Source organism: Indicator indicator, chromosome 31 (assembly GCF_027791375.1).
Source record: "Indicator indicator isolate 239-I01 chromosome 31, UM_Iind_1.1, whole genome shotgun sequence".
Classification (NCBI taxonomy): Eukaryota; Metazoa; Chordata; class Aves; order Piciformes; family Indicatoridae; genus Indicator; species Indicator indicator.
Window position 1 is genome coordinate 7,527,041 of NC_072040.1, and position 27,989 is coordinate 7,555,029.

Consider the following 27,989-nt stretch of genomic DNA (forward strand, 5'->3'; position numbering starts at 1 on the left):
GCTGAAGAGGCTCCCAAATTCCATGAGACATATGCAACCACAGAAGCTTCTTAACTGTTTGTTCTTTTCCGCTAACAATCAAAGCCTCAAGACAAAAACTGTGGTTCTTTCAAGGAAATTTTTAAGAGCTTTGGTTATTGGAGGGCATTTGCTTTAAGTGGAAGATAAAAACCATGGCTTGTTAATAATTATGAATCACAATGACATCTTGCAATTACTTTTAAAGAGAAAGGAAGTTAAAATTTCTGTCTACATGCATAAACAATAGAACAAGAAACGTGAAAAGGATAAACAACAGAAGACAGTTGCCAGCTCACTTAACCTATTTACAGAAACAGCACCATTCAGAATAGGTTTTATTTTTAAGTCAATAGCTCCAAGGATGAAGCACTGCAAAGGCTTAAAGAGACAATGTCAAAGAGATCAAAGGACTCAGAAGTGATGCTAATATTTTCAGGAGTACCATCTCACCTCAGAGCTAAGATCATAGGTTTGGTTCCATTGATGACTCTGCTCAGCAGTTCAAAGTGGATTTAATTCAAGCTAACCCACTAGTTAAGATTTCTTAGGGAAATCTAGTGTCTTGAGATTTAGTAAGGTCATGCTTTGCTGCTTTCTGAAAATACATGATACCATTCACAATAGATATTATCAACACTGTTGAGCGCAAAAGAAACAGCACTTTGCCAGTGCCAGTGGCAAGTATCCCTTCTTAGTCTTCTGAAAGACTACTGTCACAACAATAAATCAATGGATAAATCTTGCAAAGAAAAAGAGAAAACATGCAAAGGAAAAAAAAGGAGGTAGTGTTAAGACTGATACTGTGGTTTTCATAGTTGAAATGAAGATCAACAAAGAAACATCAAGAGAAATTAGTTTAAGATTCATACGGGAAAATGGAAACCAAAATGTGACAAAGGGATTTTTTTTTTAACCTCTTCTGATAATCACCTGCACAGAACAATCAGTTACTTGACTATACAGAGGTCAGTTAGCTTTGCTGAACAGCAAAAATACTATGAAATTATCCCATTCCAGAATTCACAGTCCTAAGCCCACTGAAGGAAGAAAGTAAATAGCCATAGCTGTGGGCTAAAGTTGCACTCCAAAAAATTAAACACTGCTTGTCCCCGTTTGGAAAGTTTATTGGCATTTAGCTTGTATTGAGAATCTCTGGCTTTAATCTTATCCACAGAAGACAATTTCCCAGCCTCACCAAGCAAAGGAGAAAGGGAACTAGAGACAGCCAAGACATAATCTAGGGTTATTAGCATCGAACATTTATCAGAATTCGGCTGGATATTCTCCCCTAGGACTCAAACAGTATGTATGGCCCACGTACTGCAAGCTGGTCCAAAAGAATTCAGAGAAAAATACAGATCAAGGAACATGCTCGTTCGTTGCTCTAGTTCAAGGCAGGATCAACCAAGTGTACACAATTCCTAACAGACACATATCTAAATTGGATTTGAGAAAGTCTGCAGAAGACCCAAATACAATTCCGTAGAGGGAATTCTAGGCCTTAACAGGAACAAGTCAGAGCAGAAATACAGGATGGAGAACAAGCAGTGAGACACCAGAACAGCTGAAAAGAAGCACTGAGGCTGGGGGATATCATACTCTGACTGGTGGTTCATGTCACACTAGTAAATTCAGCAAAATCTCACACTTAACCAGCAGGTTGTAAGTCTAGAAATTTACAATGGCACAGGGAATTGTTTTCCAAAGAACATGGCAGTGAATTCTAGGAAGGAAAATCCAGAGCACTGCATTGGAGTGAGCAGCTATCTTCTTTGCAAAGAGATTTGGGTGTCCACAACTCTTGGCCTAACACTGTTCACCATCAGCACAAATGTGAAACAATTATTTCTCCCTCCCTTCCACCCCCCTGGTAGAAAACAATGTATTTTCTACATCCCAAAAAGGTTTGCCTTAAAAGTCTTCACTCCTTATAGGTAGCAGAAGGTAGCCTGCTGAACATTTTACAACCAACCATCATAACAGGAAAGATACTTAAAAACCAAAATTGAGCTGTAAATCCCCACAATATAGGAAACTGGGTTGATGAATAACCTCTCGCAGACATGTCAGCAAGCTTTTATTTTCTTTTCTAACATATATCTGCTTTGTAACTTTAGAATTTTCCTCCTGTTGTATTTTACTGAGTAATAAAAACTAAATGTGCAACTGGATGTCTTTATTGCAAACAAAGAGAAGAAAAGGCTGAACAGCCTGACAGTGTCTTTTTAAAGATTACACATAATGACAATGAGATTGCTGAAAATCATACGTTGTTCATTCAGATTTACTACCACAGCATAAAGCTTTAGATTAATTAATGCTGCAATAGATTTGAAAAATGACTAAGCCAATTAATCTTCTTCATCTATAAATGGAACAGTGGAGGGGAGAATTTTTTAAGAACTACATTTAGGATTGCCAAGGATCTACCGACAATGATAAGCAGTATAAAGCAGTAAGTAAAGTATATTAAAGTAGTAACATATTGCTGCTACAAGTTCAGACTTGAATACACAAATCAATACAGAATAAAATATGCTCGTGCCATTCTACTGCTTATCACCAGGTGACTGCACATCATAAATTTACATCCCTTGCTCATCTGGCTGCAGCACAGAGACCAGGAAAGACCATCTTTAGTAACAGCGAAGGCACCGTACCAAAGGTACTGAAATTGCACAGCTGGATGAAGTAAGCAGGAGACTCTAAATTCAAGGACTGTGAAAACAAAGCATTACTTCCGCACTGAGGCTCCATCAAGAAACACATGTATAAAGTTAAACACCTCCTTATCAGCTCTTACTAAGAGTGAGGCACTCAGGTTTGTGCCTAATCAGTATTAAAACATAGCAGAAGCACAACTTCTACATGAAATCAGAACTTGAATGAGAATCCAAATACTTTATATAGAACAAAATCAACACAGCTTTGTTTTTACAGATGCACGATTTAGAATATTTAGATTAATCAGTTTAGGATGACCAGGCCTATGACATAGTACAATGACTCAAGTAAGGAGTAAAGAACACCAAATTTTATCCTTCTTAGTTATCTAGATACTCATGACCACATATGGCATCCTGCAAACCATTACACATGCATGCAGATACCATACCATGAATAAAAAGCAGAATTAATCTGAATTTCCTTCCTATTTCCCTTCAATTTTCAGTTTCTTAGTAACTTGAAGAAATGAAAGATCTAGCTTTGAACCTCTTTAAAAGAATCTTTGTCTTATTATTCACTCTGCAGCAATTAAAAAGGGCTTCCACACATTCCATATTTAAATTACAGAAACGCTGCCTTCACTCCCTCCCATAGGTTTTGCACACAAAATTTTATTCATCTACTGTTCACAGAAATAAGAATTTTTAAAATTACAAAGAAATGCTGTTATCAGGCATGGGAGCCTCTCCCAAGCAGTTGTCTCCTATCACAAGATGTAAGAAGAAGAAAGCAATCTATTCACTGCTGTGAGAAACAGTATCTTAATAAAACCAGATTTTCAAAGTTGGGTGTTCTTGCTTTTTTTGTTGCTGCTGTATGCAAATTATTGAAGCATAACACACGTTTGAACATTCACTTTCAAAAATTTTTGTCCCCTTGTTTCCTTGGCATCATTGCCAAATATACTTGAAGCAATTTCTTGACAGGAACTAAAGCACTTTGTATCTACACAAGGTGGCAAATTCAACTCCATCTTGCACACCATCTCTTTGGCAATTTTACAGCTATTGCTAGAGTGTCATGAGGCTAACAACAAAGCAGTACATGTTTGTGCAGGGTAAATGATCCTGCACAGGGTTCTGTGAATTCAGTAAAAATACGTCCCATGGTTACTTCTGGTTCACGTGAATAAACCCAGAAGTCAGACATACTGCATCACTACTCCTCTACAAAGGCTGAGTTCTAAAATTCGAGACAAGAGAACATCATTAAAAATGGTAAAAAAAGAACATCATTAAAATGGATGTCTCCCTTTGATAGCAACAAGCATTAAAACCATTTATTAGAATAGAAAATCGTTACTATAACACTTGGAGAAGAAGAAACTGTATCTTGTAGGAGACCTCCACCAACCAAACAGTTTTTCCTTATTTTACTCCCTGCCCAAGTTTTCATCTGCAGGTCACCTTTGAGAACAAGAAGCTGCATGCCCATTGAACAAGGTGCCATTGGAAGAGAATTGTTCATTTCCATAGGCTCTGGATCCCCCACCTACCCCCCAGCAGCTTAGGGCATACATGAGGAGCAGGCTGTCATAAAGCATGCTCTCCTAGGACTAGTTCTGCAGGCACAACCACCCCTCTCCTTCCACTTCCAGTTCTTTACCAGTACAACCCCCATTACCACAGGCAACACCAGCCTGTCCTAACAGAGATTTAAGGGCCAGACCACAATCCTAAGTGAGAGAAGGAGAGGGTCAAGCTCCCTGTCACACTTTTCTCCATGATCATGATTGCAGAGGCAACATAATTGTCGAGCTTTGGTCCTTCAGCAAAAATGAGATGCAGCACTGGGCTTTCTGAGCTGATTATGTCATCTTTCTGAAGGCCACTGGACTGAGCTGGCCCACAGACTCCTTTTGGAAGCTACAAAGTTAAAACCAGACACTAACCATTTGTAAAGCTTCGAATTAACCAACAAAACCCAACAGCTACATTTCCCACTTTGGCAGTAGAAATAAATTCAGCCATTAAACAGCACTTAATGTTTTGCAAAGATTACAGACCGTTCCTAGATGGTTTGCAAAGAGGTAGCAAAAACACAGAACATCCAAACACTGACCTTGTTTCTTTTAACCCTTCTTTCTGAATGACTTCCAGTATTTGTTTTGCAGTCATTGGTGAGTTGGGGTACTTTTCCAGTGCCTGAAAAGAAACAATAAACGTGTAAGTGACAAGACACAGCTGTCCAGTGAATCTGATGTGATCATGCAGCTTTTATGCAGCTATTTGTGAAAGGCAGAGAACAGTACTGTGGAGACTGGAGTCCTCTGTCTGCTGGAAGGCCAGCTACAATCCAGGAAACTGCAGCAAGAGTAAGATTTACTTGCTGCTTTTGTGAATCGTCTGCTGCATCTGCCTGGGAAAAATTCTTACCAGGTTCCAAATAAAAGAGTTGAAATATGCAACTAATTTTATGACACAGCAACAGGGAACCTTTCAGGCAGGAGGGAAAACAAAACAAAACAGAACAAAAAGAAAGAGCAGCTAGTCTTCCTTTTTTTTTATTTTTCAATTTTTATTACTCTAAACTATTTGAGGTCATTTGAACACTTAGGTTTTGTCATGACCTCAGGAACAAAATTGACTAAAACCTTTCATTTGTACAACAGGATGTACTGTGAGAATTGACACTGATAGGTTTCCATTTTAAAATGCTTCTTGTTTCTAAAACCAATGAAAAATAAAGCAGTCAGAACAGTCACAGCACACAAGATGCTACATGACAGAATTCAGTACATTTTCCCAGTTCAGATCAGTTTTCCACTCCTTTGCCTTTTCCAATTGAGCCCAAAGTAACTCACTCCTCTTTCCAGATACAACCACTTTGTACAGATTTTTCTGGTTTTCCACTTCCTTCTTGTCCCCATCAGTTTTAAGCTGTTAAACCAACAGCCACTTTTGCTCGTGTAAAATGCCAGACTGACAGCCCTGGAAAATGAAACCTTTCCATCAGCAGTAAAAGGTGCAGCACAGGCCACAGCAATCAAGCTTCCCAGAGCATCTTGCCAACATATCTCAGTCAGAACTTGCATGTCTCCCCTGGGTAAATAAGAAACCAGTTTGGTCTCCCAATTCATCCAATCCTGAGCTTCTCTCTAGTAGCTACTGCTGTGTGGATGCCTGCCCACTAAGAACTAGAGACACCACCACATCGTATCATGCAAGTCATCGAACTGTGAAGGGTGCTAGCCAGGGCTGTAACTCAAGCAGCTCACCTAAAGCCAAAGCCTCACTACAAGCTGACCAGCTCAGTCCTCTCCTGCCATTTTACAGGTCTGATTTACTGCCTGTTCTCCTCACTTGCAGCCAAAACACAGCTTACCAAATCCTTCGGTTCTTTGTTAAAAATGAGCTCTGTATCCTTTATTCATTCAGTCCCGCAAAGGAAAATGCAGAAGTGAGGGCTGCACTAGAAAGGTCTGGGAGCTGAACTGAGCTCATCTTATGCACATCAATAGGCAAGATTCAAAAGGGACCCGTCAGGAAAGGAAAACCGAAAGGCGATTTGAAAGGAGAAAGAAGAGTGGGTAGGAAAGAGCACGACAATGAGTAAGGACAGAAGGAACTGCACAGGGCTGGGAAAAGGGCCACTGCACAGCAAGGGGAGGGAAACGATACGATGTGTTAGTGACAGAAGCACGGTGACACATCGGAGAAATGACAATGCGTATAAAGATTAAGACTAGGGTGAGAAAAGATTAATGGTCTGCAGAGGCACAAATGGAAACTCCAACCTTTGGAAAGAAGACAAAGGACAAGGTAAAATAGGAATAAACCAAAATAAAAGGAAAAAGAAGAGAACTGAATTGAGAACATTGCAAAGGGTTAACTGGAAAGGACAGAAGAGGAAACTACACTGTACTGGACATGGCTATGAAGGAAACTGTGTGCACTTGAAAGTGGGGTTACTCACTGCGGAGGATTCCCTGTTTCTCTTCCTGAGTACAGGCCCCTCAGCACACCTGGGCAGCTCCTCCCTGCAAGTGAGAAAATTTGGGTAGCCCTGTCCCCTTCTCTATGACATCACATCCTACGCTGTAAAGTCAGTAAAAGCACCAAGTATTACCATGTGAGTTTGACAATGATGGGAAGGAAACAATAAAGCTAGGCAAACATCAGAAGTCACCCTGTTCTGGACAATGAAAAGGGAGAGCAGTTTGTGCTGAGGAAGCTGCACTGAACTGGTTGTGGAAACAATGGCCAGACATAGGGATACAGAAGATCATCTTCACCAAACAATAATGAAGCCAACAAGCAGGATGCATAACACCACTACAGAAAGTTCAATCAAACCCACAAGGCAGATTTCAAATGCCACACTATGAAGTGAACACATTCAGGGTATAATGACAAACTGAAACGCAGAGTATGTTAGACAGGCTGAAAGTGCTGGAGCAAACAATTGCCCATTGTGTGTACTTGCTTTATGCCGGACATGTAGCGTGGGCTGCAGTTCATATACCCCATGAATTTAATTCTGTTCATCTAACCCTTTAAACCCGTTAAAGCCTGTTATTTAAAGACCTGTTCATACCCCAACTGAAAAGCATTAATTCTCCAATTCAAACGCTGCTTAAGTTGAAAATCCTGTTATTGTGTACCTGATTAAGTTTTCTTTATCAGAATGAAAATTAATTTAGCAGAGAACCTTAGTAAAGATGTTTTTTTCTGCCCCTCCCACCATGCTGTTGTCCCATCCCCCAGCCATTTATCACAGTGAGAAAATAAAAATAATTACTTGTAAAAACATTTTAATGATAATCTCATTTTCTTCTCCTAGTTATGGAAAACAGCATCAGATTATTATTTAAGAGTCTGTGAGCTAATGAATACACTGAATTGTTAATTGCACTAGTCTCTCTTGCCTCTGTATCTCACCAGTAACACTGCTAAGAGCCCACAATCCCTTTGGCATTTCAAGGACTTTAAAGAAAATATTAGAAATTCAAACTGAATTACTGACTGTGCCGTAAGGAAAATAAAATACTGAAGTGCAGTAGCATAGTTATGTCATAGACTTCTCGGTCACTAAAAGTAATGCACATCAGGGGAGGAAGCCTTCATGTTTTAATGTGTCTTTCTCCTTCCTTCCACTGCATCCAGAGATCCTCATAACCTCTACGGATAGCGACTACTAATGCTGAAATTAAACCATGCCAAAGTACTGTCATGGGGAGTATGACTGTTTTGATGTATTTTGCTAAGAAGGACAATGGCCAAAGAATGGTTTGCACTGACTGCAACCCCTATCACAGAGGATCAAATATGCTCTATTTACTCCTGCCATTCAGCCACAGCCTTAAAAAGGGGCAGCTGCTAAATAACTAGGACAAGCACTCTGATACCCATCAGGACAATCTGGGAGAGAACTTCACTGAACCCATTTTTGGTGTTCATTCAAAACCCTGGTTAATAGCTCATAGAGGAGACAGCTCAGACCCCACCAAGCACAGTGGAAATCAAACCTCACAGCAAACAGTAGCAGCCTGACAAATTGCTATGTTTGTATCACCTACATGTTATCAACCACAAGTCCAGAGACACTCAATAATTACACAGATACATGTACATTCCCAGTTCCACTGGAAAAGTCCAGTTATATGGGACAAGAAGAAATCCAAATTCCTTTTCTCACCATGCCATCAATCATCTTCTGTGCATCGACAACCGTTTAAAAAAATCAGCTACCACACCAGGAAAAAAATCATTTTCCAATGAACTGTTGACAATGAAACTCTAGAGCAGAGTCAAGACTCTCTGCTTGACATAAGAGAGAAATTCTGAATGCTCAGCATACCTACAAAGTATCAAAGGAGAACTCCTAGATAATTGATGAAGCAATTAGTTGAATTGATATACACAGCTGATAGTGACCATCTGAACCAGACCTGCTCCATCGTTTGCCTTTCAGCCACTAGAGGGAACACAAGCAAAGGGACAGCAAGAAAAAAGGCGAATGGAACATGGCCCTTGCTAAGGGTGGTCTGATAATGTGCTGGGGTCCCAAAGCCGCAGCCAGATCTGCCTAGTGGGCTTGTTGACGCTGACTATGTGGCCAGGGTACACTTAGCTGCAACCCACCAAACACTCTTCCATTTCTGAAAGCAGCCTGAAGGTCAGGCAGCTGATAAAAATCAGGATCATATTACCACGAATACTTGGTCAAACTATAGGATGAGCCATTACTCACTAAATTGAACCAATTCTCTTTAGAACATTATTTAAATAATTTGGGAGGAGAAAGAGGAACAGAACAGCTACTGCCAGTGCTCCCACTCACCAGATAAAATACAAGAGAGGCTGAACTGCTCAACAGACAATCTTTACTGCCCAAAGACAGCAGGGTAAATAAAAGAAAAAATAACTTTCTTTCTCCTAAGCAATAAATACGTGATATTTTCTAGCCACCCATTACTAAACTAATGAATTGAAAGACGGGAGTCCCAAACAGGGTACAAGAACAGCACCTTGGAAAAAATCCAGCATTGTCTTTTCCTGCTGCTTCTGTGAGGTTAACAGGAGGACTGACTTCTGTTGTGGGAAATGCCCCACTCCAATCTTTTGTATTCATTTTTGATTAACGGCTTTAGTCGTCGGGGAATTATCAGCAGTCTGGTAAAAGTTCAAAGCCCTCTGTGTGAACAAAGATGGGTAAATGGTTAGGAGAGGAGGGCAGGGTAGGGTACAGAGCGGAGGAAGAAAGAACAAGCAAGATGGATGTAGAGGAGAAAACAGAAAGAAGATCAAGAGGAGGGAGGGCACATGACACAGGAAAGAAGAGGAAAGAGGAATGAAACTAAGTAAGGAAGATGCACTACAATCTATTCTAACATAAAAGATCTCAAATAGATCCTGTCTGGTTTGATGAGTGTTCTGAGATGTCTGGACTCTTGTACTGTTCTTTTTAAAATGTATTTATAATGTCATATTTCAAATGGATAGAAAGGCAGCAACAGTGCTTTAGAAATTCCATATAAACTGTACACTTGACATTTTCAATTCAGAAGAAATTAGATTACAATACAGATAAAATTAAATGTACAATTGTGTTATTTCTTTAAAAGGCACAAGGTCTAGCAGCAATGACATCTTGCCATTGCTAGTGGCCTTGTACATCACATGAGAAAATGTAGGGTAAAGTTTTCATCCCTAACCAACTGACTTATAATAACTTATTGATCCAGTTGGACATACAAGAACAAAAGGAAAGCTTCGTATTTCTCTCTTTTCTGATGCAATCAGCCTGTTCAAGCAATCAGGAGCTTTCACTTAAAGACTCTGTCAGCACAGATCTATAAACACCTCAGTGATTTTAACAGGATGGACCCAGTGAGCACACAGAATCCTGTAAGATTTCTGTAAGATCAGGATTAAAGATATATACCCCAGTGAGCAGGATGTCAAACTTGCTACCCCGGTATGGCTTCCATTGTTACCAGCAGGATTACAAGCAATGGCTTCAATTCAAGTGATAGAGCATCCAGATTCTTAAAATGACTGCTCAATTCTGACAGTGCACTCCAGCCTCCAGACTTCTGCTTAGCCATGCAAGCCATACCTCTTCTTGCTTTCTGTCAATGCCCTGTTGCTTCTCGCTCTGCCCAGCCCTCCTCTACCCTCTGTTACTCTCATCTTTCGAGGTCTGCAGTATCCCAAACTTCCTCATCTCATTCCTTTCCAGATCCATAATGAAATAGCTTTTTTCATTTGTCCATACCACAGTACACTCCCACTGTATACTCCTATGTCCTCTATCTGCTGAGCATTAGCATGACCATACAGATGTAGTTTATTGCCTTGGGTTCCCCAAACCCATGCCTAGATAAGTCAATACTGAACGGGATGCTAGCACATGATGTAGCTCTCAGGTCTTGACAGGACAGAATGTACTGTGAACCTCTGGCTTGTAGACCATATTCTCTGCCTGTTTAAGTCTAAAGCAGAAGTTTCCATTTTTCCACCAGTGCACCCAGCTGAAAAACATGGGTCAAAGCTGTTTACAACTACAAATCATTATCCCAGAGAAGGGGTCAGGAGCAAAAAGCTTTGCCACCCAAAAACATTACTGAAATCTGCACTCACTTCCTGATCACAAAGGCCGTGATCCTAAAATGCCTCTAATTCCAGCAGGGATAAAAATTCCCCTTTGGCACCTACTCCTGTACAAAACCAGAGGAGGCTGTGCTTCAGTGACTGGAACTAATGGAGCAGAATGGGTATGAGTGCCCAGTCAGATAACAGAGGAAAGAACTACCACCAGTGTAAATACATTCATCACTACAAAGGAAACAAGTTAAACACATCCCCACAACTAAGCAGCACCAAATCTCAAACATTTTCTTTCTGTACATGAAGCACCAAACCCTAAATATTTTCTTCCACATATGCTGAAAGCTTTGCTGTTTATGTTTCAGCATAGAAAAACAAAATAAACAAAAAGGAGTAAAACTTCCCAGAGAAATCAACAGAGAGAATGATTATGTGCTTGTTTTAAAAGCCTTCATTGCTTAATTTCCTCAGGCAAACATAATGTGTAAGGGTTACTTCTAATGTGAGAAATAAAATTCCTACTGGCTAGTCTCTGAAAGTACCAAATTTAACAGGAGGTGACAGCTATGCCGGTTTTCTTGCCACTGCTTTACTATCAGAGCTTATCTTATTAGACAGCGTCCTAAAGATACAGACCTAAGATCTCCAGGAGGCAAAAAAGAATAAAAAAAAAAAAAAAAAAAAAAAGGATAGCAGAATACAAATAAATTATTTTAAACTCTGCACTCTCCCTAAATATTCTGACATAGTAGTTTCAGCCATTTTAAGTATATCATCCAGGTAAAATTAAAAGGGTGAGACAAGTTTCATGCTGCAGCTGACACTGACTCCATGGACGCACCATGAATTTATTTAACCAACCCAAAAGCACCTCTGTCTGTGCTACTAAAATATGGTTAAAGACAGCAAACGTAAAAAGTGTAAAAATTACCCTTCTATTCTAATTCTGTCAAATAGAAGGCATGGAACTACCTCATGAAAGTTACAGCACGTTTTGATGCTTAGGTGAAAAGCCAGTATAAGCCACACTGATCCTCTTAACCTCACAAGGAAAGTCCATAAACTTCACAATTCAGTTGTTTGTTCCTCAATCACAGGACAATACACAGCATCACTCCTTTTGAATTCATAAGCAAAGAGAAATGCAGAAAATTACTAAGAATCTTTCTCACCAATTTTATCCCAGAAAGAAAGACCAGAATGGGTCTAACGCACAGAAAACCTGGGAAGAATTTCCCAAGAGGTGTACAGCAAGTGATAAAGCTGGAAAAATAAAAAGCCCCTTTCAATTACAGACACAATAAAAAGCCATTTTCAGTGCCTCGAACCCACTGGTTCCAATACAGGAGGCAAAATGAAAACCCAAAATCTCCACAAAATGAAAAATTATGAAAGCTTTAGGTCTAGGGGTTTCTTTTTTTTGTGGAGTTTTTTTTTTTTTGGGGGGGGGTTGTTTTTTGGTGGTGGTTGGTTGGGGTTTTTTTGGTTGGTTAGTTCTGTGTTGGGTTTTTTTGTGGGGTAGAGGGTGTTGCTTGCTCACTTGTTTTAAACAGGAGTTATTCTTTCTTGTCAGAATCGACCATGTAACAGTAGGGTTTTAAGAGTCAAAGAACCTAAGTCAAAGGCTTAGGTTGGAAGGGACTTTAAGGATCATCTTCTCCAACCTCCCCACCATAGGCAGGGATGCCTCTCAGACTCACCTACTCAAGGCCTCATCAAATCTGGCCCTGAACATGCCCAGCAAGGAGGCATCCACAACCTTTCTGGGCAGCCTATTCCAGAGCCTCACCATCCCCATACTGAAGAACTTATTCCTAAGGTCCAGTCTAAACCTACTCTCCCTCAGCTTAAAACCATTCCCTTTGTCCTATTGCTAGACACCCTTATGAAAAGTCCTTAGGTGTTAGGCAGGTTTTTCCCTTCCAAAGCTTGCACAATTATTTCACACCAGTTTTCATTAGTCTGAATCATGACATCATTGTGTACAGAAGAGAGTTCACTGGCACAGTCCAGATCTACTGCTTAAATTGCTGTGAGAGCAGATATCGTAAGTCATATTTTTGAACTAAAGAAATGCAGCCTTCTCATAGAATGTGTAAAGAGAGAATTCTTTTGTTAGCTGTCAGTGGGATTTTGCTATCTCTGTTAAATATATAATGGTTAGTGTCATAACAAAGATCAGCCATCGTGTTACGGCATTTATCTTCATGAGTGAAGAGAGGAAGGGCTACTGTGATTTATTCCGTCTCTCCTCATGAGACGATTAATGTCATAAGAGATTAGTCTTCAGTACTGACTTGTACACAGAACAAAATACAGGGCTGGAGTGGGATGCTAGGCACTTTTAATTGCCACAAGTTTGGAAGCCCACAGTACTTACAGATGGCACAGTTGACAATTACTCATCTAAGATTTTCAAAAATAGGAGAATATTTTGCAGTTCACTAACTCCTGTCTATTTTGTGTCATTTATTTGTTCGTCCTTCTCAGCAGTCTTTCCACATAGTCCTTTCTGTGCCTCTCATCACCTAAGTCCACCCACATGTGTCCTGTTAAATACACCATTTATTGCAGAACTGAAGTCCACACTGGTGGTTTGCAGTGATATTTGGTAGCATCTGTTCAAAGGTTTGAAAAATACACTATTTAACAACTATTACTAAGAAACACTTGTCACAATACAGGCAGATTAGAAAGAGCACATACATAACGACTCTGTGTCTGTTTGCATTCATACATAAACACAAACCAACCTCATGATAGAGGGAGCTGCTTTCTTTCAGTTTTGAGAGATGTTACGTGTTCACTTTTTCCTAGAAATCTTGTAAAACAATCTGACCATCCTACATTGAAGTTATTCATCTTTCAAAAGCTTATCACTTTGGGGAAATGCACACAATATTTTTTACATGCTTCCCACTCCTCCATACAAAAGTAACTACTGCAGATAATGCTGTGGTGAAAAACAAACCAACCAACCAACCAACAAAAAAAAAAAACCCACACATACCAAAACCCAAAACAAAACAAAACAAAACAAAAAAAAAAAAAAAAACCCACAAAAAAAAAAAAAACCATGATGGGCAAAAGTTCAGTTAAAGAGAAAAAAACTACTTTTCCCCCAAAATGGAAAATGGAGTGGCTGTATTTTCTTAAATTCTCCTTTTCTGGGTACTGATAATCATACCAAGCCAGGTAAATTTTAACCTTTGATATAAAAGCACTTCTTCTCCCTGTTAAAGCCAGCAACTCTTTACCATTGGTTTAGATCAAATAGAACAGGTTATTAAAAAGCTCTCACTACAGAGTGTTATCTTTATCTAGGCTTCTCAAGTATTGACTTAAACATTTTTATCAAGCTGTTAATCACAGCCACGCATAACACGATCAGCAACTGAGCCCAGCCCTGACAGTGAGACCAGCCCCGTAACAGGGCAACATTATGGCAGGAAAGAAGTATCATGAAAGCTAAGGACATTTCTTATTGATGGTAAGTGGAGAGGAGAGAAAAATCAATGGGTCCTCATCAGAACAACCATCTACCAGCTGGAGGCTGATTCCCCTTAGAGATTGAAACCAATAGGAGCAATCACTTGGCATTGGGAAACAAATTCAATAGGACCTCCAGCCTATAAAGAAGAAAGGTGAACTATGGCTTCAGAACCAGAGCTCATAAGCAGACAAAACACTGATTGTTACATGAACAGTTTGTAATCAGATCTCAAAGCAAAATACAGAGCATGCCTTGCCCCCTGTGGGTGGAAACCTGAAAATATTCAGGATAATCTGCAATTGTTCTGGAAGCTCCAAACTCTTGAACCTGCTTGAAGGCATTGTTCTGGGCTACATGACTGGCTGACCACTTCCAACTCAAAATGGACAACTACTGACCAAGTTTTACAGGGAGAAATGGCCATCAACCACACACATCATGCAACTACCATCACTGAACTCCAGAATGACAATGAAGTAATTGGTCAACAGAGGGGAGTCACAGAGGATTTCATAAAGGAATATAAATGCAGAGATGTCTCATAAAGCCAGGCTTCCTGCTCAAGACAAGCTCCTAAGGGTCCTTAATATCACAGCATATTTCTTACCCTAAAACCTCTCACTATAGATTGAGCAGATTCAGCTGTTACCGATCAGGATAGTAACTGTAACCCAAAATAAAAGGAAATGGGGAGAGAGAGTAAACACATTTCTTATACAGTACATTTAAGTCATGGGTTTTATTCTTTTTCTGAGAGCACCAATATACATAGACAGGAGGATCTGAGTTTTCCCAAAGTAATATCTCCTCAGCAAACGTAGTAGTAAAACTGTCAGCTCCTTGGAAATGCTAGTGGCAAATAAATTCAGTTTAGGCACATCATTTTACATCTAATGTTTCAGAAGTGTTAGCTATATCTTCCACTTCCCTCAAAAAGAACCAGCTAGCAATAAATGAGCAGAAAAATGACAACTACTTTATGGAAAACTCACACTGCTTCAGCTTAGGTTTCCAGTGTAACCACAGAACTCACACCGTACCCTTGGAGTAACGAGAATCAGTAATGAGATTAGCCCTACAGTTCAAATGCAGGGAACGCAGTCTTCCTTTAACTGTGCCAGACAATCTCATCCAAAAGACATACAATTATATTTAGGAGGATTACATGCTGTGTCCTCTGCAATTAAAACAAACATAAACCAAGGTGTCAGAATCACAACAGGAAAACTACCTTAGTCTCATATCTAAGCATCATGTCAGACAGACTTTTGGGCATGGGAGATCCTATATTTGGGGATTTTTTGCTGCTCTGGAAATAACCTAGGCAAGATAATTTAAAACCAATTCTGAAAACTCTAATAGGAGATCTTACAACCAAATGGATGAGAAAGTATTTCAGAAGACAGATTAGCCTTTTCAATTATTTCAGCGGGAATACTTATAATTTCAACAACACCCCTTTGGCTGAGACAGCCCATAATGGAAGTTGTTCTAGCAACAAACAGAAAGCAACATAATCAAAACATAGCAATTTATTTCCAAGACAAAGGCCCCATCTTTTACAGAAGAAAAAAGATAGATTTTTTTTTTTTTCCTCTTGGTGTTTCGTTGTGATCCTTATACTCCCAGAGTGAGAAACATCCAAACTTCACAGATGAAGGTTTGGGGACTTCGGCTGGTTAGCTAATTAAGTGGAATGGTAGCAAAATAAGGAAATGAAATGCAATTTTATCCCAGAAATCAGAAGCATTTTTTCCCCTTATGTCTTTGACTGTCAGTCATAGACATTTTTTTCTCCCTTCAGTATATTAGCTATTCTCCTTCTCACTGGTACAAGAACATCTCCATCTCTACACCACCGCTTCCCAACACAGCACGACCATGTTTCTCCCCAGGATGACACCAGTGTCACCCAGGCACACACTCTTTTCACCACATGACATGCCAACAGACATAAACCCAGTTTCAGTCTCTTCAATTAATCCCAGAAAGTGTATGCAAGTACTAAAGGCAATAAGCTTCACAACTATTATGTACGCATGTAGCACTTAAACCTGCATTTCTTTCAGAACAGTAATCCTCAGAATGCTTTCCCCAGACCCCTTCCCTTCCCCCCCCCACACCCATATTTTTCTGTAAAATTAACTCCAACATTTAACAGCACTTTAACTAACACATGAAGCTTCTTGCCATCACAGCTCTAAGAATGCTGATAACAGCAAACAGGTGCAGGGACTTTGAATTTTTTTTTTAAACCTCTTATTCTTTTTGAAGCTCTTTCAGAAGCATTTCCCACCACCATGCATATGTAACAACCTCAGTCATCCAGCAGCCACTTCTGTGGATCTGGCTCAGAATGAAGATAGGAGCATTATTTTACTTTATTTAACACCACTTTAAATAGCTTGAAACATTCTCCTACAGCTCAGACATTAATATAATGAGTTAGCACATGCAAATTACAGTATGAAACAGAGTCTGTCCTCATTAAGGACAGTTACAACGGACTACACAGAGATTTTCTTTTTTCTGTTTTGTTTTCTTAATTTAATGGAAGTGTTAAAAGATTTGGAGAATTTACAGTAAGATGAGAATGTTTTGATAATGTGTCAAACAGTCTATCTCCAAGTAAAGCAGGTAACCCTACAGATGAATGGAGACAGGAGTGTTCTCTTTTTTTAACAATTATCTCATGAGACATTAATCTACACAAAATTCTGACAGGTCCCTGAATGAAATAAAATGAAGTCCAACTTAGGCCAAACAAATTTCACAGACAAAGATATCTTGGGTTTTGTTAATTTTTTTGGGGGGGGGAGGTTGGCTGTTTTTTCTAAACAGAGTGAAAGACAAGAAGACAGTTTTTTTTTTTTCTGATCTAACTTCCAAAATCCATAAAACACACTCCTGATCAACTACTTTAACACTACTACTCCAAATCATTTTCTAGTTTCCCATCTTCGATTGAAGTTTTCAATCTAGTACACAGACCATGAAACGTAATAGCTCAATGGCTGACATGGACTTTATCTTCAAAACCTTGCACTCTGCCCACTCCTCTTACTGCTTATCTCTAGCTCTGGATCCTGCACTCGTCAGTCAGTTGAGCATCTGTTCTCTTCTCCCACATTTACCACCTCTTTCACTGGAAACCTCTTCAGATGGCCCTATGAGTTCTGTAGTCTTCTTCTCAAGTGCTGCCACTGCTGTGGGCTTGAAGGCTAAATTAACAACCCACAATGGTTGCAGTAAACTTCAAACATTTACTGTGAAGGCCTGATCACAGCACAGGTACCACGAAGCTCCTGTGGAGGTACTTAGGAAATGCAATAATCATCAGCAATGAATGCACACAGTGACTTCATGGCCAAAACTATAAATATCTCCAAATGTACCCTGTGAAACCACAGCCTTCTACTACTTAAGTGCTTCTACAACTTTGAAATAAGGCCATGTTTTAACATCACAGACACCTGATGGAACACCATTGTTGAAACACTATCAGAGAGAACGGGAAAGATCCTTCTTCATAGTGTAACCACAGTGTTCAAGCTAGGTTAAAGCAGTAATTCCATTTTCTTTCAGCATCTGCTCTTTGGAGGTTGATCTTATGCTCTAGAAACCACACTAACAGACTTTACTAAGAACAAGGAGTGTCAGTCCATACCAAAGATACAGGGTTTGTTATCACTGACAAGTTCCACTCAGATGGATAGCTCTCATTCCAAAAGAAACAAGGGAAACTGGTAGTGAGTCAGTTGATCCCTGAAAACTCATTAGAGGAACAGCATTTTAGCATGGAGATTAAGATGAAACAACCACTCAGCTGGACCAGCCCAAGAGCCAGGCACAGTGTCCATTTCTTGCTATTGCTGTCTACCCAAGGGATGCCAGGGCTTGTTGTGGGCAGGCCAAATGTCCCAGGCATGTAGACTTGTTACTGTGATTCTCCCAGTGGGTTTCAAAGGGCTATAACCCAATACTTGACATATATATAGAGAGAGAGAGAAAATTTGGGCTGCTAAGTCAGGATTTCGAAGGACCGCATCAAAATATGCAATCCGCATTCTGTCCTCCCATCAAATATTTCCTACTGGGATTCCTGGCAAAAAAGTACTTCAGCTATTGCCCAGGAGGCCATTGCTGTACTGTGATCTATATTGAAAGTCTCCAGCTGCACAGATGTACTGGGCAGGGTGAAGTAAATCATCACAAGAATCTCCACCAATTATTTTTAAAGATTAGTAGCCTTTTTAAAAGACAGCTCATGCTCCATGCTACTGCTTCACCTTCCTTTTCTACAATCTGCTCTGATGCACTCAAGCTCTTGCTGAACTGTCCAGCTCTTCTGCTGACATGTGCTTAATAGACAGGAGATGTTTAATAATGCAACACAACTTGACAGCACAGCATCCCGGGAACAGGACAAAAAGAAGACAAACAACCTGTTTGACAAGGATTGCCAATGCAGCAAAACTGGCTACACAGATTTTTCTTATTCTTGAACAGAAAAACATTAGAATTGTTTCAAACCAAGAGACCTCGGTACAAGAACAATCCAGGCAAATGCTTAACAGTCCCTGACATCTCCAGGAAGGTACACACTGGAGCTATGGGTCATCTTCAAACCAGTAACTGAAAGGTATTAACATATCTTCTGCGTAACTTCTTTGAAAATGTCTTCAACAGCGATTTCCTGAGCTCATTCCACAGCCTAGACAGTGAGCCCAAGTAAGTTATTCTACTTCTTTTTCTCTTTTTAAAACAGATGAACGCTAGCAAGATGTCTCAAAAACCTGCATTATAAATGAAACAAATTATTTGATAGATTAGAATGCATTAAGCACTCCTGCTCTAACTACAAACCTGCTGCAGCATCACTACATCAAACTGCCGATAAAAATCCAGAGACCAAATCCAAAAAAGCCTCAAAAAAATAGCAGAGCACCAGCTCATTCCCACTAAATGGATATAGAATTCTCAATCTGTACAATAAAATGGATGTTTTCTGTCTTGTCACTGTCAGGAAAAGCAAACACCTAACAGTGCATTTGAATTCTAAATCTCACCCATTGGACAACTTTCCATAATCGTTTCATTTTCCTAGTGACCCCATTCTATTTTTAAGTAGGATGTGAAATTCCACAAAAAGACCAACATTAAGTTCTCTAACCCAAAGTAACTCAAGATGCTATGCTCAAGATGCAGGATAATGATCCCTAAAGTTGAACCTCTACAATCAGTGAGGAGATTCTCAAGATCACATGCTTGCTCAGACCAATCTATATATATATAGGAGGACAAGCTTTAAAGTAATGTATGACTTCTAAATAAATACCTTCCGATGCTCAAAAATAATGAGCAATAATCTAAGACATGATCTGGAATGTCTTCTACAGAGAACTATTGCCCAGTCCTCTTAATGAGTCTGTGAATGTGCCTGACAATTCAAACAACAGACTGAACTGTGGCAAATGCTGTTGGACAGACATTAAATGCTACACTACAAATTAAAGCTTCTCAGACATCTGAGGTACAGGATGCCACATCAGACTTGGAACCTGCAATGTAACAGCTGGATCCCATATGTTAAAAACCTCATCTAAAAGGTCCTCCAGCATTGATGAAAGCTACAGACCAGGGTCTACAGACCTTCTCCTGTTGAGCTCAAGCCATTAAAGAAAGCTGAGCTCTTGACATTCAAAGGATGAAAACATCAGATCCTGTTCAGGTTCCTGCTCCCATGTCAGAAACCAGAGTTTGCTTAGACCAAAGTGAATGGTGTTGCTCTAGATCACTCCAACACTAATGGCAGTCCCCAGCCCCAAACAGTGCACTGCACCAGGGAGGCTCTTTGCAAAAAGCATGCACAGCCAGACAGCTTATTACCTGTCCTGATACCCACAATGTCTGTGCTGAAGTATGATACTTGTGAGTGGATATATTTAGGTATGTTTACATATTCAGGTCTGCTTAGGGTAGCCCTGAGGAGAGGGACTTGGGGGTGCTGGTGGACGAGAAGCTCAACATGAGCTGTCCATGTGCACTTGCAGCCCAGAAAGCCAACCAGATCCTGGGCTGCATCAGGAGAAGTGTGGCCAGCAGGTCAGGGGAGGTGATTCTCCCCCTCTGCTCAGCTCTGGTGAGACCCCACCTGGAGTACTGCATCCAGTTCTAGAGCCCCTGTTACAAGAGGGATATGGACATGGTGGAACGTGTCCAGAGAAGGGCCACCAGGATGAGCAGAGGGCTGGAGCACCTCTCCTATGAGGACAGACTGAAAGAGTTGGGGCTGTTCAGTCTGGAGAAAAGAAGGCTCTGAGGTGACCTTATTGTGGCCTTTCAATATCTGAAGGGGGCTACAAGAAAGCTGGGGAGGGACTTTTTAGGATAGTGATAGGACAAGGGGGAATGGAATAAAGCTGGAATTGGGGAGATTCAGGCTGGATGTGAGGAAGAAGTTCTTCCCCATGAGAGTGGTGAGAACCTGGAATGGGTTGTCCGGGAGGTGGTTGAGGTCCCATCCCTGGAGGTGTTTGCGGCCAGGCTGGATGAGGCTCTGGCCGGCCTGATGTAGTGTGAGGTGTCCCTGCCCATGGCAGGGGGGTTGGAACTGGATGATCCTTGTGGTCCCTTCCAACCCTGACTGATTCTATGATTCTATGATAGCCAGAAAGACACAGTTCATCCTTTCAAACCAAGATTAGCTGCAGCTAAGAAGGCACTTCTTTATCCTTTTCACATTCCCAGTAGGTACATCTCCTCCCAAGAAAGTAACCCAGCAATAGGAAACTACCTAGCAGGACTTTGCAAAGACAGAACAGTCTCAGAGGGCAAATACATCAATGACTTGGGTTTCTTTGGGGAGAATGACTGTTGCTCAAACTCATAAGAGATTAAGTGGGCCACCTATGGCCAATCTGTTGTCCTTGAGAAGCATGGGGATTTACCCAGGGTGGGTAGGACCTTGGGTGTGGTTTGCAGAAAGCATTTCAACATGATTTCACCTGTTCCACACACAACTGACCAAATCACATTTGTGAGCAATTTGTCAACTGCTGGAAGAAGAAAAAAAAAAGATCAGTTATTTCAACAAAAGCATGTGGTGTGACAGGAAAATATTGGTTCTTCCACAAGGAAAGGTAAGCCAGAAGCCACTGGAAACATTCATTGTAACAGTGAGCATTAAATCATACCTTAAGGCACTAAGAAGGCCTTCACGTTGTTGAGCAATGCTCACCTTCAGGATCCTGTAAGGGTTTTTCTCCTATTTACTCTGCATTGATAGAAGTAATGGGATATTAATGAAGACAGGTCTCATTCCTGACTTAATGTCCTGCCTTCCTAAAGGTTTGTGACATCAAGGGTTAGAGGGAAGTCTCAAGAGTAAGAATCTCATTCTTCTCAATCTGCCAAGGAGAATGCAACAGGTGAGCTCAACCAGATCATATTTATATTTTATCTGTAGATCACCTTTTAAAATATTTTTAAAAATATACAATACACTAATTTCTGTATTTCATACTAACAAAGTAAAGTATTGACACTTAAAACACAACCACAGAAGGTAAAAAAAATCCTGAATGTGCAGGTTCAACCTTGTCTAACAAGTGCAAAAATTACTTTGAATAAAACACATTGGAGGAAACCCTAGAGCAAATCAAAATAAAATACAGCTCTTCAAAGCAGCATTGATTGTGGATCAAAGGGAAAGGCCATCAAAATTTCCCAAGCCACAGCGTTTCTGCACGTCTGAAAGAGAATTAACTCAGAACAAATATGGAAATAATAGTAGGTCTCTGTTAAGCCAACAACAAAGAAATCCTTAATACCATAAAACAAAGTTATATCAAATCTCCTATTTTTAAAGCTACAAGAAGCTCATTTCACACAATGCTTTAAAATTTTATTTATAGTAACAAAAGCAAAGACTTAAGATAAAAGTCAAAGGGATTATCATCAATGGTCTAGCTACACAGAAGTTACTCTTCTAATTTTTTGTTTCATTAGTGGTCTTCAAGTATGAAGATGTAATGCAAAAATACTTCCATACTGCTACATGATCTGTTTCAACTACACTATCTTAGCAGACCAGATGAAGCAGCAATCAGCTTGTGGACAGCCAGCCACATAAAACAGTAATGTGCAAGCTAACAGTTTCAACCAGCTTTTGCTGCTTTTTGTGTGGTGTGTTTTTTTGGTTTTTTTTTTTTCAGTACCAGTTTCCTTAATTAATTAGTATAATTTCCTTAAAGTTTACAGGAAGAAGAAAATAACTTCATTAAGAGTTAAATCTTGTCAGGAGACTAGTGCAAGAAATACAGGAATTAAGGCATGAGTACTATGCACCCAATATGCACACATCACCTGAACCATGAAGACTCTCCACAGCACTGTAAAGCAGTCTTCAGCAACACAATAAAACCTTCCTTCCAGAATGAAATTTGGAGAAAGAGCAAAAATACTGGAGAGGAGATCCAACACATGAATAACCCAACAAGCACAACTGTTCTCCTTACTGGAATTTTTTTCTGTTTTATTGTTAGCTAGTGGTGGAGACTTAACTGTGTTTCAAAACACCACTTACAGGAAAGAGAAGAGGGCAATAAAAAGGGCAAGCTATTCATAAAGAATCCTTTTAAAATGTTACCATAAACTATCACCCTTCACAGGCAGATGTTCTGCACTTCAGACATAAGCTAAGCTCTGCATTCCCAAAGAAAGCAGCCTCCACTCACTGTTCAGGCCTCTTTCACCTTTCTGAATCACAAATAACAAAGGATCTTGTTTAGCAGTCAGATGATAAAAGTTGGATCACTGCTACCTACTTAAAACTGTTATCAATTCTTGTGTGGCAGAGTGTCCTTGGGCATATTTTGTTCTCAGTATTTTTCATTTCAGTATTTTTCATGCAGCATCTTATGGCATGAAATTATTAAGAGGATGAATTCACTACTTCAGGATTTGCAGTGACTGCTTAAAAGTCCTTGTGTGTTTAAGAACAGCGGAACCTAAATGGACATGAGCTTTCTCTGAAAGAAATCATTATAAATTGCTTAAGCTACTCAAATGTTTTAACTTTCCTATTCAATTTTTATGAGTTTCATGTATGACCAGAAAACAACAATACAATTTCATCAAATAAGGATCAACTGACAGAGGAAAGATGGGACATTTCTCCTCCTTCCTTTAAAGATTTTCTTTTGTTCTTGTTCTTTTAAGTGTTCTATCTTAGTCTATTAATACACAAAACCCAGAAAATTGGTACAGAAATAATGCCCAGGTCATACAAAGCATTACTGCAGTCTGCTGCAAAGTACAATGTGAGTTGACTTACTAGGTCTACATCAAAGATATGCCCTTTAGCAGGTTGTAAAGACAGGTTGCAATTTTGTCTGTAAAAACGCATGTTCTACAAAATGGGTTCTGTAACATGAACTGTGAGTGGTATGCCCCCATTCCACTGATCCTGCACATGCGTTCATTTCTCAGGAATGCTTGTAAGCTGGGCTATGCCTTGCCCTAAGATAAGCAGACTTGCATGAGGAATAAAAGCAGTGTGTCGCAGACAGAAAGATTCAACTCTCTGCAGGAGACTTCTTCCACAAAACGCAAGTTCCAGTGGAGGGCATGCCAGCGCCTCTTGTTCTGCTGCCTGTATTGCATACATGGTATTTACAGCAAGAGCTGCAAATAATGGGAGTCCTTTCCTGCTTATGTTTTAAAAATTAAGGGAACAGCTTGCAAAAAAACACTGCATTGCAGAAACTTCAGTTTTCAAAGACCCTTTAGCCAAATATGAAAAACCAGTAAACACAACACTGACTAACAGTTTGGAGCCTCACCACTGAAGACTTACACATTACAGCATATTTTAATGCTGTCATGTAATATGTTTTTCTAAAGCACTTCTGCTTCTTTCATTGTGGATGAGGGAAATGAAGAGCTGTGTAATGATTTCAGGCTCGAGTCCAGTTTTTGTACACCTTTTATCCATAACTATAACATGGTGCATTATGAGTTTCAATATAGATTGCATATAGAGACATGACCATATCCATTTCTCTCGTAATTACTGTAAGAGACACAGCAACAGACAGTAAATGAGGCTAAAGTGTAGCCACAGAAGGAAGATGATTTTATGACTATGAAACAGAACTACTACAGAGATGCTGTTGGTATCATAACTGCCTCTCCCACAGATTTCCTGCACAGCTTTGAGTAAGGTACTTAATCATTCTGTGCCTCAGCTCTGCATGGGTAAAGCAGAGGTCAAAATACTTAACTTCATAGGCATGTTTTAAGTATAGAAACATTTGTGTTCAGGAAGCTACTGAGTGTTACTAATAATAGCTATGCATGTATGATTGAAACATAACAGAAAAATGTATTTTAGCACTGACTTTGAAAGCTATATAGGAAATTAAGTATGGCATCTTACATGCAACAAAGTAAAATTAAAAATCAGCATCTCAAGTGAGTAAGCCTAAGTACTTGAGAAACTAGCAGGCAAGTCTGTCATTTAATGTCTAGATTGTAAAATCTGGATGTGCACAACAGAGTGAAAAAGCAACATCTGCAATGTCAACCTCTATCACTTCACACTTTTTAGCATTTCTCTTTGAGATTCTAACATTGTTGTAATATAAGGCCTTTTGTGGAAAATTTTATGCATAAATAGCCATACATTTGCTGTGTATATTAATTCAAACTCTTGTTCCTAAAAATAATTCAGCAGTACACCATCTTACAACATATTGATTTAGGTAACTCATGAGTCGGGTTTTTTGTGAGTAGGTATCAATCACTTCATTGTTTACTTGTCGTTGGAAAGAAATTGATTTAATCAAACCTTGCAGTAATACATTATTGATGTATCCAGAGAAAACGAAGTCATAATGAACCATCAGGGTCCTAACATAAAACACTGTAAGGAGTGGTAATTTTGGCTTCAGTCTTTCATTGTGATTTGCAAACACACGTCACTGTACAAGTGAAGCTCAGTGCAGGGCTGTAGTTGCTCTGAGCAGTACAACATATCACTCACATAACAGATTTGGAACAAGTGCTCCATAACTTGGCCAGACAAAACCACACTGTGGACCTTCTATCTCTCCACAACTTATATACAGCAGTGTCTCTCTTTCACTTGATTTTAGCAAATCATGACCCCTCTGGGAGGAGTGTGAGGTGATATGACATCATTAAAGCAAGAGAGTGTTAGCCCTTCTCCTCAGTATCGGCTCAGCCTTTGTTCTCTAGAGGCTTTAAACTTTTACATGCATCAGACCACATGGGAACAGCAATTTTACTCCATATACAGTGTAATTCCTTTATGCACGTTAGTAGAACAAAATACAGCTCATACTTGCAACTGCAGCAGCATGTGGAGAGAGTAATTAGAATACCAGAACTTTGAATACATGTTGCCAGTTTAAAGCATGGAGAAACAAGTACTCTAGTAGTACCCACTGCCAAAATTATTTGGCAAAGGTGAGTGTTTTACTGCAGTTAAACTTTTGATACAATCATGAGAAATAAGAGGGCAGTAGCAACACTGTATCAGAACATCTTCCCTAAAGCTTATTACAAAACGTTGTAGGATAAGCAACCAGCCACATCAGAATTTAGCACTGACCAAGCATATGAGAACTACCTCGGTACAGCTTACAGAGACATCTAAAGGTAGTGGCTGCCTAATACTTTATCATTACTTATGTAGGTGAGAGAGGCTGAACTTCCTATGTGGTAACTGATAAAACAAGGTGGAAACATTTCAACAAGAAACGTGCTTAACGACTAAACAAGTAATAGTAGTCAGATATCAATACCCACTGCCGAAAACAGATGCACCCTTAGCACAAACACATTACCTAATTAAGATTGTATCAGAGAAGGATAAAAGATAAAGTTTGTGTAGATACAAAAAGCAATATAACCAGCAATCTATCTTCCTAGCTTTGGAATTTTTCTGCACACCAAACTAAAGCTGCACCAGACCCAACTTTGAAATAGAGCCCCATACAAACGCGTACAACCATGCACGTTGTACCGTGCACAACTGTTCATTGTAAAATCCCTAGAATGGAGAGTGCCCAGACATACTCCAAAACTGAAAACCAACACAAACAATGTGCTCCATTACACTCAGCAAACAATCATACGGAATCACGAAAACAGATACAGTAGGGTAAGTGAGACAGTTTCTTAATGAAGTACGGATGGAATAGGTCTCCGGAGCCACAGCGCCTTTCCAGAAGTGGGTTTGATTGCCCTGGGTATTTTTCTGCTCGGCGGGGGAAGCAGAGAGGGTGAAGCGAAATCCCAGGACAGAGTTCTCTCTAACGTCCTCGCCCCTCACCCCAGTCCTCCTGTCCGCGCTAAAGGAACGAAATGGCAGTTCCCGGATATTTCACTTTTCTCTAGAATTAAAAGCAGAGATTTTCTTGGGATGTCTAATGCATGAACTTGCCGAGATAGAAACAGTTCCTGGATATTTACACACACACACACACACACACATGCAAAAGAAGAAAAGAATCGGCATTTCCTCACACATACACCGAGGAAGGGATGTAGCTATTTCTCCTCTCCAGGCGGTGACCGGAGAAGAGCCGAGTGCCTCCCGTGCCGCCAGCTCGGGCTCACCGGGCTGGGAGCGGAGCGGGCTGCCCGGTACGGCCTGGGGGAAAGCAGCCCCTAACCAAACCCCCTTCACACAACACACTGGGGCACGCCCCAGCTCTCTCACGCTGGGGCACCCTTCACGCACGAACTCGCACAAGCTCCCTCGCACACACCCTGCCTGGCACACGGCATTCGCACCCTCCCGCTCACAAACACACACTCCCGCACGGGCACCCTTCACACTCCCGGGCACTCCTTTACACTCCCGCACACTCCCTCATTCTCCTTCTCGCCCAGAGTCCCTCACACACACTCCCTGTCCCTCCTTCTCCTCTGGCCAGAAGTCCCTATCGCACACTCCTCCTCACACACACGCTCCTCTGTCTCTCTCCCCCTCCCTTCCTTACTCACTCACTCACTCACTCGCACGCACGCACGCTCGCCCCAGTGGCCCCAGCCGCCGGTAACAAAGCGGCGGGCAGCGCGCCGGGTTGGCGGCGGCGGGACGCGCGCAGCGCGCACACACAGACACACACAATACTGCCGCGGCACCTACCAGGCGGGCAGCCTCGGCCCAGGTGCGGTCCTTCTTCTTCCTCTTGTCTTTCATGTTTGCATCTCATTGAGGTGGTTCTTGGGGGGGAGGGGGGCGGGGGAAGGGCGGACCGGGAAGGAGGAGGGGGGGGGCCCGGAGGGGTTCCGCACGGACAATGATACGGTGACACCGAGCTTTGGAGCCCCCGGGGCGGGGGAGGAGGAGACGGAGGAGGAGAAGGAGGAGGAAGGAGGAGGGGAGAGGGGGCCGGGCCGGCTCAGCTCCCCGCAGCAGCGGCGGCGGCGGCACAGCTGACAGCTTGAGAGATGCTCCGCTACGCTCACAACAATGCACTATGACGTCACGCGGGGGAATGGCGCCCGCACCAAACATCCCTGTCGCGAAGCGACCGCCCGACAGCAGCGCGCCCGTCCCCAAGCCTCGCGAGAGCGGTCGCAGCGCCGCTCTGCCCCCGGGCCGGGGAGGGAGCGCGGGGGGCCCGGCGCGGCCAGACCAGAGCTCTCCTGGTGCGGCG

The 27,989-nt window shown here is 41.0% G+C and overlaps 1 protein-coding gene across 1 annotated transcript in view; it reads right to left on the minus strand.

The window, feature by feature from the left end:
- Window positions 1-27,529, minus strand: part of ASXL3 (ASXL transcriptional regulator 3) — a 112,362-nt gene extending 84,833 nt beyond the window's left edge. Inside the window, exons 1-3 of the mRNA XM_054394661.1 lie at window positions 27,339-27,529; window positions 26,438-26,672; window positions 4,810-4,892 (exon numbers count right to left, since the gene is read on the minus strand). Coding sequence (XP_054250636.1) covers window positions 4,810-4,892; window positions 26,438-26,672; window positions 27,339-27,529 — 509 coding nt within the window. The remainder of the gene's footprint in view (window positions 1-4,809; window positions 4,893-26,437; window positions 26,673-27,338) is intronic.
- Between the last annotated feature and the right edge of the window lie 460 nt (window positions 27,530-27,989).